The following is a 12879-nucleotide window of genomic DNA, read 5'->3' as shown; positions in this document are numbered from 1 at the left end:
ACCCAACAAGGTGAGGCTTGGCTTTGTTTGGTTTGCAGCCAGTTTTATCCCTCAGATGGCAGAGGACTCCATGGAGAGAATTGCTATTTTGAACATAACCTTTAACAAGGTTGAGGTGATTGGTTGATAGGAAATCTTAGACATTATGTTGACCAAGAAAGGGACACTGTTCCATAATCAGAGGGAAAGTAGGAGAGTGGAAGGAGCTTCAGCTATGTGCTCAGAAAGACCCAAGTTCTAGTTCCAAGGTATGAACCTAGGCAAGTTATTTAGCCTTTGTGAGATCCACTTTCCTCACTCATATTTGGAGATAACAACCCTACCCATTTTGAAGGGTTATTGTAAAGATGAAATGTGACCTCACTAACTGTGGGGTTGAGCATGTGGTAGGAGCACAGTAAAAGCTCATCCAATCACCCTCTCTACCAGCATCCCGTATGGGTTTGATAAATCTTAGTTTATCAGGTTTCCAAATGTTAAATGAAAACATGTCTTTGTTCCTATGGCCAGAGACTAGGTGGAAACCTTGAGTGCAGTTGTATCATTTCTCGTAAGATTTTTTTTTCCATTTGGATAATTAAATATCTTGTTCTTTAAAAATTAATGGGTCAAGATAGCAAAATAGGTTTAAAAGCTAAACAATTACAGATATATATATGAATAACCCTTAAACATATGAAAACAAGTGCAATCTCGTAATTAGAGAAATACAAATTTCAATTGTACAGAGATATTTTTCATCTCAAAATTAGTTTAGAAGTGAAAATCATTACAGTCATTGTTGAGGCTGAGGGTAACAGGCACTTGCATACATTTGTAGTAGTAATATAAATTAGAAAACTCTTATGCAGGGACATTTTGCAATTTCTAATAAATATACATATGAGCTTAGCTTAACAAATACGGAACACTTCACGAATTTGCATGTCATTCTCATGCGGGGGCCAGGCTAATCTCCATCCTTCCAATTTTAGTACATGTTCTGCTCTTACTGAGACAGATACGATTATCCTCATTATACAGCACAGGAAACCCAGACTCACAGAGGTTAAGTAACTTGACCAAAATGACACAATTACAAAACATCACAATTCTGGGTTTATCTCTGCAATTACAACAGCCCAATACAGTAGGATTGTTATCTCATGCTTATCAGAAGCTCTAATAGCTAATTACATATAAATTTGATGAACAAAAAAGAAAAATAATTACTCAGCAAGTGGCCCTTCCTTGATAGCAGCAGTTGAAGCGAATGATGTGAAGAGGGGTGGTATTTAGAGAGGTTTTGGCATTCTATAAAACAATTATCTTGGTCTCTGCAACAGGTCAATATCATGAAAAAGAAAGTTGGTGTATAGCGTGTTTAGATTAAGAGAGGCAAAAATGCAAAGCGTCATCCTTGATTTTATTTGGCTTTGAGAAAACCAGCCATAGCAGACATGTTGCGGACAAATTGGGGAACTTGAATATGGATGGAGATAAAAATAAGGAATTATTATTAATTTTTTGTTATGTGTGATAATAGAATTATCCTTTGAAGGAGAATTTTTTTTTTTTTGAAGCTTCATGCTGAACCCTTTAGTGGTAAAATTTCATAATGTCTTTATTTTAAAATGTTTCAGCCAAACGATTTATAGGTAGAGGATATGTGGCAAAATATTGGCAATTGCAGACTCTAGGTCTATGTATCATAGGTGTTCTTTGCAGTAGTATTTCTGTTTGTCTGTCTATTTGAATGTTTTCATAATCAATTATAGATGAAGGAAGAGGCCCTTGGGAATCCCTGACCTAAAGGGAGGACTCTCGAGCTATGCCATGGGGCTTGGTCCCTGGCCCTGTTACTTACAAAGACTGAGAGGAAGACAAGAAGACCAGATAATCAAATTTGGGAGGACTAATGACTGCTGGAACATAGATTCGGAAAGATGGTCACTGGCTGGAATCTGGCTAGAGGAACCTTAATAAGGAAGAAGATAGAGTCATGCGTACAGGTTTTAAAAAATTAATAGCCTAAGGAAAGCTGTTAGAACAGCAATTCTCACCAAAAGGACAAAAAAGCTTTAGTTGGTGGCAAGTCAAGGTGAGAGAATGAGGTGACACAGCTGCCAGGAAAACAAATTTCCTGTTAGTCTACATTTCTGGAAGCAGGTAATCCAGAAGGCGGGAGTGGAGTTTCCGATTCCACTCTAGGTGCCTTGTTTTGAGTGGCACTGGGGGTGGGTCTAGAGAGGGTGACTGGGCACTGCCATATTGGCCAAAGAGCCTGGGGATCATAAGTTTAAAAAAGACTAAGAGGAACGTGAGAGATGCCATCAAATACTTCAAGGGTTTTGCGCAAGATGGACTAGCCCTGTGTAGGCAGCTTCATAAAAAAGAACCAGATACACTTGTTACAATAAAATGAATTTTTGTAAAGATGCCAGGGAAGGACTGCGTTTGTTAAATGGAGAGCACTGTGTGCACCATTAATCGCTCCTGTTTCCCTGGTAAGAGAACAATGGTAAATTTGAGACAAAGAGAGAGGAAAAACAAGTAAAACTGCCTTGAAAAGTTTAAAACGCTTCCTAAGCTGAAGCATGTGTTTCTATTTGCCGGTAACATTTCAAGAGCAAAATTTCCAAGGGCCAGAGATAAAATTTATCTTTGCGCTGGATGCTTGCCTAAACTTCACCGTATTCAAGGACCGTGTTGTCCGTGTTCACAAAGACAAATAATTATGTTGACAGTTTATCAGGTTTACAATCCCAAAGCTAGATAGCCTCCTGTTGGCTTTTTAAAGTTTTTATTTACTTATTTGTTTGGTCTTCTTTTGTTTCTGAGTCAGTGAAACATTCATGTGGTTTAACATTCAAAGAATAGATAAAGAAATACTATGAAATATCCCCTCCCTCTGCCAATTTCTGTCCTCCAGCCATTCAGTTCCACTCCTCAGAGCCAACTAATGTTAACCAATATCTTGTTTCATGCACACCTTACTCTTTACCCAATTTTCTCAATGTGAGAGTCTAGGAAGCAAGGGTTTCCTGACTCTCTGGCTATGTGACCCATAGGATGCTCTCCTTTACACAAGAATAGAGTGGAATCCAACCCCAAGGGGTTTAGGAACAAGTATTCCTCGAAACAGCAAACATCTGCCAATGCCTAATTTCACTATTCAGCACTTCACTGGCCAGGCAGCGAAATGCCTCGCCAAAGACTTTGCGAGGGGGGAGATAACATTCTATGAGGGTAAATACGGCTATTTCTCCTCCGGCCAACTTTACTGACAAGGTCACACAATTGCATCTTTGTTCCTGTCCAGAGAGCTCGGCGGTTGGTGCTACAGAAAACCTTATTGCTGATATCACTGGGGATTTATAGCGGAGAGTAACTCATGCTTATTTACATATTGGCCTGTCCACATGCTTTTCATTTATGTGTATGTGTGTTATTTCTCCAGTTGAAATAAGTTCCTAATACCTAAATCCTTTGTACCCTCACTGCCCCCAACACCGGGAACTCAGCTCCTGTTTTCTCACATTGCTTGACAACCTAGGAATGGACTTTTCTTCTAAGTATCTTTCAAGTACGCCTCTTGGTAGCTCCTGTGGAGATATGCTGTCAGCATGAGATATCATTCTCATCCTCATTAAGTTAGACATGTTTTTAGAGAGATAAGAATTACATGTATTAAACAGGGACTGTACTTAACAAAGTGCTAAATTAAGGTGGGCTTGAGGAGAATGTGGTTGAAAAAAGATTGATCATCCCTGTTTTCTCTAGAGGTTAAATTAAAACCATTTCTAAATATTCTAATTATCTTGATTCTTAAGGCTTTAGTTTATAGGTTTGTTAATATTAGAAACAAATTCTGTGCTTCTTCCTTTTCTTGGAAATCTTCTAGATTCTATTGGACAGTACCCTCCTCATCCCTAAGACCTTCAACCTGAGTAACTACACCCAAACAGGACATTCCAAATGGGGCTTTCCTTAGGAGGGGACAAGGCAGTTCTGCCAACTCTGTTCTACTCTTATTATCTGGAAGTCTTGGTTCCTGGACATAGGCAGGAAGCTGGGTGGCTCTGATGTGTAAAACCATGAGCTTTGACAGTCAGGCGCCAGGAAAGAGATGGGTGCCCCTGAGCAGAGCACATGGCAATAAAGGCCTACAGGACTTCCTAAGGTTAAACTGGGGACTGGAAGTGACAATGGCCTTGTGATATATGCCTGATTTCTTTTTTAAAGATCCAGCATGGATTTTCCTCAACACAGCATTTCTCTCCATTCTGGAGGGAAAGGAATTGTGCTGATTGTTTGGTTTTTAAGTTCCCTGTTAGGACGAAGGAGGATGGAAGAGTTGTCTATGAATTTTTATTATAACAAGAGTCATTTATTTTTAAAACAGCAAAACCAAGCATTAGCTTTGAATTTAAAAAAAAATCTACCCAAGATTATCCATTAAAAAAATTAATCTGAACTCTATATGACTTTGAACCAGGAATAACATGATGACTGAAGAGACTGTCTGGGCCCATTCATGAAGGGTTTTTGGATGAAGCTTAGGAACATGCAGTAGGTAAAGTAGTAAGTGACAAGTCCACTTTATTACCTCCAAGGATCCAACTCAGCATAGAAAAGATTGCATCAAGATGATGGCAGAGTCAACCATTTGACCCCCATAGTACAAAAAGAAACGAAGTTTGCTGTGCTTAAGATGATTTCTTATAAACATTACTAATGGTGAAAAAATCAGGCAGCATCCACATAGATCTCTTTGCAAGTTTAAATTGAAATGGTGGCATTGGGTTGGCCATGTGGAGAAAGCTATCAAGAGCTGGACTTCCCATCCTTCACCCTCAGTGCCACTATTCTCCAGGATGTGGCTGCAAGAGTAAAGTAAAAAGGAAGTTCGCCAGCTGGCTGACTGTTCAACAAAGCTGCTGATGGGACATCACTAGTATGCCAAGGTCACAATGGGTCCAGGTTTACCTCTCAGATTCTGGGAAATGAGTTCATACTAACCAAAACAAATAAACTAACAAGCATCCAGAGAGAGAAATGGAGACTTCAGAGGGAATGAGAGTTCTTGTGCCAACCAGTCAACTCACTCTAGTCTCACCAGGACACTATTTGAGAAACCAAATTAAGGTTGTTAAGTAAACAATGTGAGCAAAGGGAGGCAAGGGATGCCAAAAGTTAATATAACCACACTTGGAAAACCTGCTGCTGCCCTCTCTTGAAGACCTCTGCCAAGAGACCAGAGTGCTTGGGTGGGTGAGTTAAAGCATCCTGGCATCCCTTTCCCTGCAAGGCCAGGGATGGAAGCGTATATCATGCGCACAAGAAGTTCTCAAAGTATAGTCTGGAGACCCCTGCGGGTCTCTGATATTCTTTTGGGGTGTCTGTGAGGTCAAAATTATTTTCATAATAATACTAACATGTTATTTGCCTTGTTACTTTTCTTCTCTCCCAAGGCGGCAGTGGAGTCTTCCAGAGGTTATATGACATGTGATAATGTCATCACTTTGACACTACTGGAAGGTGTGCTTGTGTATTACTGTGTTTATAACTTTCTCCATTTTAATTTCTAATGTGATAAATATCAGTAGATATAACCCACATTTTTAAAAAGATCTTTAGGGGGCACCTGGATGGCTCAGTCAGTTAAGCTTCTGACTCTTGATTTTGGCTCAGGTCATGATCTCAGGGTCATGAAATTGAGCCATGCATCGGGGCTCCACACTGAGCATGGAGCCTGCTTAAGATTCTCTCTACCTCCCCTCTACCTCTCACTGTCCCCTTCCCTGCCAGCGCTCTCGCTCTCTCTCTCTCTCTCAAAAAATTTAAAAACTTAAAAATTTTTTTTAAAAATTTAAAATAAATTAAAAACGTCTTTAGGGCTCTCAGTCTTTAAGAGTTTAAGAGTGTAAAAGGTTCCTAAGATGAAAAAATTTAAGAACCACTGATACAGACCATCATTCTCAGTCAGCACACTAGAACATTGGCAAACACCAGGATGTTATTCTTTTTGATGAAATTTTAGAAATACCCTTGTACTCCAGGCGGGGACTTTTTGAGATTTAGGAAGCATTCTATCTGACTAGGTATATAATATTCAAATTACCTCAAAAGCTCCACATAATTGTGCTTGGGACATGTATCTCTCCCTAATTCAGGGGTATAGGTACCCCAAATCCTTTTACTGGATACATTAATTTGCAAAACAAAAAAGAAGAAAGAAACATTTTTATCTATGATTTGTCTGTCCTTCAGCAATGATCTGAAGTGGGATCATAATACATGCATGCCCTGAGAGGAAGTACATACTATTTTTGGAGTTATTGAACTCTAACTGAACTGAAACCAAGAATCATAACCTACCATAAATATAGGGCAATCGAGTGAGTTTTCCTAGTTTTTGGGGGGTTGTTTTTAAATGTGTGTGTGTGTGTGTATAAGAAATGAGGTCAATTTAGGTACCAGGCCATTTGTTAAAGATTCCTGAAGCCCATTCTTCAAATACAGTCAGCACAGAGGTTGGTTCTCACATGTGGGTCCAGTGTCCATTTAGCCAGGATCCTGGGATTCCGCAAGGCCATTGCATCCTAAAGAATGGAAGGAACCTTCTTTTATAGGAGCCCTCCTGAAGCTGAGTATGGAGCATTTGTGCCTATAAATATAATATTTGCAAGCCTAGAGTTTTCCTCTGTCTCCTTCACATTGCTGACACATGGACCAAGACAGAGTTGGAGGTAGACATTCTCAAACCAGAGTAACCAAAGAACAAAATACAAGCATGTGATTTAGATATGAATGAGCAAAGATCAGATGAATATCTGATAATACACAGGACACTAAACAAGGGGGACAAGACAAGGCATGTTTCCTGTCCTCGAGAGTTGCAATCACTAAGCACTTGCCATTTTCCCATTGTATCACAGTATCCTGTCATCTACCAGTTAAACTGACAGAGATAAGGACAGGAGGGCGACCTCCATTTCTCTCCTGTATTCATAATAGGTTGAATTCATGAGAGACCTCCAGGAGCCATCTCTAGCCCCCTGCCCTGAAGAAGAGCTGAAAGATAATTCAAGTCTTTGAAACAGAAGGATGTTGTCTACTATAACACAGTTAAAAATCTTAAGAAAATAATAAAATTAATGACACCCAAAATGTTCCATTTTAATCAGTAAATCTTTATAATCATGGAAATTAAACCACTTGTCTTTAGGAAAATGAGTGAGAAGACAATGGCAAAAGCTAGAATTCGAGCAATTTACAAGAAGGCAAAAGTGAGTCACCTTTTTGGTGACAGGAGGGAATTAGGCTAATATGCCTGAAACTGGCTTGGTTAACTTGTTTTCTCTCTGTGAGTCTGGAAGGTGAAGCTCCACAGTGAGCTCTGACCACTCACTGCCTCATTTCTTGCCCTTTGGCTCCTTTCTGGGCAAGGAAGAGAGTTGTGTGTCCTGCAGAGTTGCGTAGGTATCTGCCAACAGTCCGTGGAAGACAGCTGTCCTGGGGCCCAGAATGGGCAGTCTGTAGTGAATACTCTCTGGAGGACAGTGCAAGAAGGAAAAACAAGGGTTTCTTAGAATCTATTTTTAAAGAAGTTCAAAATTTCGAAAGGTCACCAAAGACTCTTTTTTGGCCTTATAAAACAGATTCAAAATTCACCTAAGAATTCCTTTTAATAGAACCATTTTATCCTGCACAAGATTTAAGCTCCTATAAATCTTGTCAAAGAGGTCAGGAAAGAGTACCTAGAAACAAAACTCAAGTATTAGGAGTCATTGCCAATTAAATAAAAAGTGAATATAAAATGTGGCTGGAGTTATAAGGTGAGTTGAAGGGAAAAGAAGATTCAATTCTCAGGATGACGTAACTGGGTAATGGACATTAAGGAAGGCATGTGATGTAATGAGCACTGGGTATTATATAAGACTGATGAATCACAGGGCGCCTGGGTGGCTCAGATGGTTGAGCGTCTGCCTTCGGCTCAGGTCATGATCCCGGGGTCCTGGGATCGAGTCCCACATCGGGCTCCCTGCTCCTTGGGAGCCTGCTTCTCCCTCTGCCTCTCTCTCTCTCTCTCTCCCTCTGTCTCTCATGAATAAATAAATAAAATCTTTAATAAAAAAAAAAAAAGACTGATGAATCACAGACCTGTACCTCTGAAACCAACAATACTTTATGTGCTAATTAATTGAATTAAAATTTTAAAAAATATTTAAAAAAGAAAGCTTTTCAGGGACACATATATGGTTCTATCTTCAGAAAACAAACATGATCTTACGAAAAGTCTACAATAGTACTTGTATTTCAAAAGGAACCTTAATTTTATGAAATAAATTAGGGTTCTTTAAAATCCTCATCATCCTGACCTCTTCTTCAAATGTGATTTTATTTACAAAAATGTTGGTTAATATTCAGCTTTTCCAGAAGACACATTGCTTGATGGATAACGTCTTTCTATTGGAAGTCACTGAATGGAAGGGAACTGGAGTCCTGAATTCTCTGGAAAAGCTCCTCACTCCAGCTGGATGAGAGTGAAGAGATGTCACAAGACCACAGACCTAGGATCTGGTTCGGTCTCATCACTGTAATGAAGAGGAAACAGAGGTCCAGGGTCACAGGCACCGATGTTTATTGACAACAGGAGCCTGTACATGTCATGGAACTCTGGACTCGAAGCCAGAGTCAAGATAAATGAATCCGGAAGAAATCCCCATAACTTATGGAGATAGGCTCTTTCTGTTTACTTAGTTCTCACTAATAATTACTGATAATATATAAGGGTTAGCTGAATCCAGAAACATACTAGAAGTCACTGTTGTGATCCAGGAGAGGAGTTAGACAATGACTGGCGGTTATGTTCATTGGGATGAGTCAGTCATGTGGTATTTCTAGGGTGTCCACAGGGAAGGCAGCATGGGTGGGTGGCTGCTTTAGCAATAAGCAAGTGCCGTAGCAGGGACACGTCTAAGCTGCGGAAACCCGTGGGGCCAGGGCAATGTCAGCAGTTTTTCTGGGTTGATCAAAGGTGAAGGCTTCTCATACTGAGCGTCTGGCTCTCAGGGGCGGGGTGGGAGAGGAGGAGCGCTGGGGGGAGGGGGGTAGGCGGGGCGGCAGAACGTTTCTCTGGCTTTATGGGTGGGAACCCAGAGGCCCAGACAGTTTAAACTATTTGGCCAGTCCTGTAGAGCAAGACTAGGATCTGAACCCAGGTCTCCTTGCTTCTAGGTTAGTGCTTTTACCTCACCTCAGAGGGCACCTGCAGGGGCAAAGCTCGGCTCAGAAATGTCACAGCTGGAATTGATAGTAGATCTGCCAAACTTCAGCTCCTAGTCAGCTCCATAAGCACTCTCCCCAAAGTCCTACCTCTAAGATTGCTCTCTTGGATGGACTCTATGGGCAAGAGTCATAAGATGTCCAAGAACATAACGTGCTGACCTTATGTACACAGTCTAGTTCTTATACTGGTGACTGAAATACACTCCCGTGGCTAATAAATTGATGAAAGGCATCTTATCACATTGCCCTGTAGAATCACAAAATAAACATTCTTGCTGAGGGGAAGGGCATGTAAGTGTTGCGTGTGTGTGCGTGTGTGTGTGTGCGCATGTGCTCTACTCCTTTGTGAGGCAGGCCTGAAAAAATCCAGGTTCAAGGAAAACTCAGAATGAGCGTGTGACTGGAAATGAGAACACTGAAACCAAGAGCACATGCATGTCACCCAAGATTCTCTTGGCTTCCGGAGAATGAGGTGCTCACACACCAGTGAACAGCGGAGGGGGAGCTTTTCTTGGATGGATGTTCCTAGTTCTTGGCTCTTTTGTTTCACTTTGGCTAAATGAGAGTCAGGAGGTAGGCCAATATTTCTGGATACCTAAGAAGGGATTCACTGGGACTGGCGGTCTTTTCCCTCCACTCCACTAATGTGAATATCTGCATGCCTCAGCTGTTTACCCAAGTCTGTGGTCCCCCCTTTTAGCATCCCTTCCAGATATCCCTTCTATCTTCACATTTCCTCTCTGGATGCCTTCTCAGCAATTCTGGATCTAGCTCCCCTGCCGATGGAGATTAGACTCTCCCATTTGTATAAAGCAAGGAAAGGGATCTCGATTTTCCTTCTTGTGTATATTAAATGAGAGAAAAGCCGGAGGTGGCCTCAGTTAATATGGGAGCAAATGAGAAAATGGATAAACTTACTAACATAACAGCCTCTACTGCACCAACCCCTTGAGCTGTATCCCCCCAAAGACTAACCTGCACCCACCTTCACCAGCTCAGTGGTGATGTCTCTAAAAGATGAGACATAGGTCAATGACGAAGCTGGAGCTGAAGCCGCTATTCTTTTGTCTATTAATAGCAAGTGGACATAAGAATAGCACTGGGCAGCTGCCAGAAGTCAGGTGGTTTAGGAAGCCTGTGGGATGGGAGGTTCAGGGATTTGGAGAGGCCATTCCAAGGGTGTGGGGATGCAGTTCCTTTCCCACCTTAACTGCCTGAAAGGGAATTACCTACTTTGTGCCCCATTTCCGTGAAAATTCTTCAGCAAGTAGGTATGAGGCTCTTTAGAAAGAATGGGGCAGATCCCTGTGGCATGGAGAAGACCTGGGAAGGAGCTTGGCACAGATGAAGGTCAGTGAGGCCTGGAGAGGGGCCAGGTGGGGCTGGCCTGAAGGGAGGGCTGGGGGGCAATCAAAACAGGCCATAAGCAGTATGTGAAAAGAGAAAGGGGCAGACAGAGGGAACTTGTTCGGAAAATGTAGAAACTATCTTAGGGATTAAACTTTTCGTCCTACTACTCTAGAGGTAGTATGTCCCCCACTACAAGTACTCCAAACACAAACCTGTTGAGATGTCATTATGGGAACATTTGGATACAGTCTGGGCTTTTGGTGGAGGAAGACTCATCGTTCTGTTTGGAAGAAGCAAGAAAACACATCAGTTATGTGGCTAAGGCCCAGTGGAAAGGAATGTGCCTTTATACATTTTAAAACACAGGTGCTCTTTTGAAACCAGCACCTGTTAACCTGGTGCTCAGACCACTTTGCCACAGTCTAAGATGATGGGGCCAGAGACCACTATACCTCAAGCTCTCTCACTTTTATGAATTTTGATAAAAACTTCCTGAAAAAAATATTTTATTCATTGTCAGAACATGTGTGGTCTAAATAGAAGGAATCAAGAATCCTCCAGTTTCCAGGAAAAAAAAAAAAATGAACAACTCTTCCAGATCAGTAATCTACCCTGCCAAGTGCAAAACAGAGTATTTTGGTTAGAACCTTCTTACTTTATTTTTATTTTTTTGCCTTAAAATCTCTTCTTTTATTCCCATCAGTATTATTCTGCAAGACTAGTTTGTCTACTGTTGAATGTTATTAAAGCAAGACAGAAACCATTTAGAAATACTTTGTTGTCAATCCAACTTTGATTAAAGAAATTTTTAAAAATCTTTATTTATTTAAGTAATCTCTACACCCGACGTGGGGCTTAAACTCACGACCCTGAGATCAAAAGTAGCATGCTTTTCCAACTGAGCCACCAGGTAACCCTAAATCAACTTTTATAAAGATTATTTTTATTTATTAATTTTTTTTTTAGTTTTTATTTTAATCATCCAGTGCTCATCACAAGTCTACTCCTTAATCCCCATCACCTATTTCACCTTCCAATTTTAGAGAAAATGTCTTGACTACATCTCCTATTTCTCCTGGTGGCTAAGGCTATGGAAGTGACCCTTGACCAAAATGATATGAGTCCAAACCATTTCTACATTAAATTGCTTAATTTCTAAAGACTGACAAATCTGTAAACTTTGATGGGATCTGCACTCATTTCAATGTTCCCATTTCTTTTTTTTTTTTAAGATTTTATTTATTTATTTGACAGAGAGAGACACAGTGAGAGAGGGAACACAAGCAGGGGGAGTGGGAGATGGAGAAGCAGGCTTCCCGCGGAGCAGGGAGCCCGATGCGGGGCTCGATCCCAGAACCCTGGGATCATGACCCGAGCCGAAGGCCGACGCTTAACAACTGAGCCAACCAGGCGCCCCTCATTGTTTCCATTTCTACAAAGATTTTCCAAGATTATTTTTACTTTGTCACCAAAAATATGGCGCATCTGGCCAGTTTATCTTACTCAATTGCCATTGGAGGAATCAGTGGGACTAAGGAAAAGAAAAATTCCTCCTATTACCCATGTTGAACAAACAGGAAGGTGGTATTTCTAAGACTGAGTAATTAAGATTTGTTTGTACTATAATTCAACAAATATGTATCTCTCCACTCATCTTTTCTCTCTCTTTTTCTCCTTCCCTCCCTTCCTTCTTTCCTTCATTCCTTCCATTCAACAAACTTCACTTAATTTCTACAATGGTTACAATTAAAGTCACTTTTTAAAAACTCTTATTTTGGTAAGGACAATTCTACCTGCCTATATATAGAGAGAGACTCAAAAACCATGAGGACAGATTTTATAAGCTACAAACAGAACCAGGACCTTACTTTATAGTCACACAAGCTAAATCTCAAACAGAAGTGGTTTGTTTTCCTTCATTACATTGAAAAAAATGACCCATCTAGTGATACTTCAGGTTGGTGTAGACGTGATTTTAGGATTGGTTCAACCCTTAGTCTACCTCAAGGAATAAGAGTTATTTGTTTAAAATCAGCTAATGATTCTGGAATTTGGGACTTTATTTAAAATACCAAACTTGCAAGATAAATGAACTGGGGCAACAAATTTCAAAAGTTTCTGTCACAGAGGAGTGAAACTTTTGCTCGGAAATCCCAGACTTTAGATAGTTCCGTTTTCTATTTAAAGTCTATACAGAATATTTATTTGAATTACTTTTATTATGATCTGATAGGAGCTTTGAAAAAGTTGCAGGTA

At 40.5% G+C, this 12879-nt stretch overlaps 1 protein-coding gene and 1 non-coding gene across 2 annotated transcripts in view; both read right to left on the bottom strand.

Moving 5' to 3' along the window:
* Positions 1 to 896: 896 nt before the first annotated feature.
* LOC115942441 (U6 spliceosomal RNA) lies at positions 897 to 998 on the bottom strand. The gene has a single exon (XR_004077045.1). It is a non-coding gene; the product is annotated as a U6 spliceosomal RNA (small nuclear RNA).
* A 5613-nt stretch (positions 999 to 6611) lies between these two features.
* Positions 6612 to 12879, bottom strand: part of C6H1orf105 (chromosome 6 C1orf105 homolog) — a 25435-nt gene continuing 19167 nt past the window's right edge. Inside the window, exons 7-8 of the mRNA XM_081823186.1 lie at positions 10836 to 10903; positions 6612 to 7534 (exon numbers count right to left, since the gene is read on the bottom strand). Of these exons, the coding sequence (XP_081679312.1) occupies positions 7398 to 7534; positions 10836 to 10903 (205 nt within the window). The 3' untranslated portion in view covers positions 6612 to 7397. The remainder of the gene's footprint in view (positions 7535 to 10835; positions 10904 to 12879) is intronic.

This window comes from Leptonychotes weddellii, chromosome 6, assembly GCF_054177405.1.
Source record: "Leptonychotes weddellii isolate Sample4059 chromosome 6, ASM5417740v2, whole genome shotgun sequence".
Lineage (NCBI taxonomy): Eukaryota > Metazoa > Chordata > Mammalia > Carnivora > Phocidae > Leptonychotes > Leptonychotes weddellii.
The sequence above is the reverse complement of the archived record's forward strand: the minus strand, read 5'-3'. Positions and strand labels throughout refer to the sequence as shown.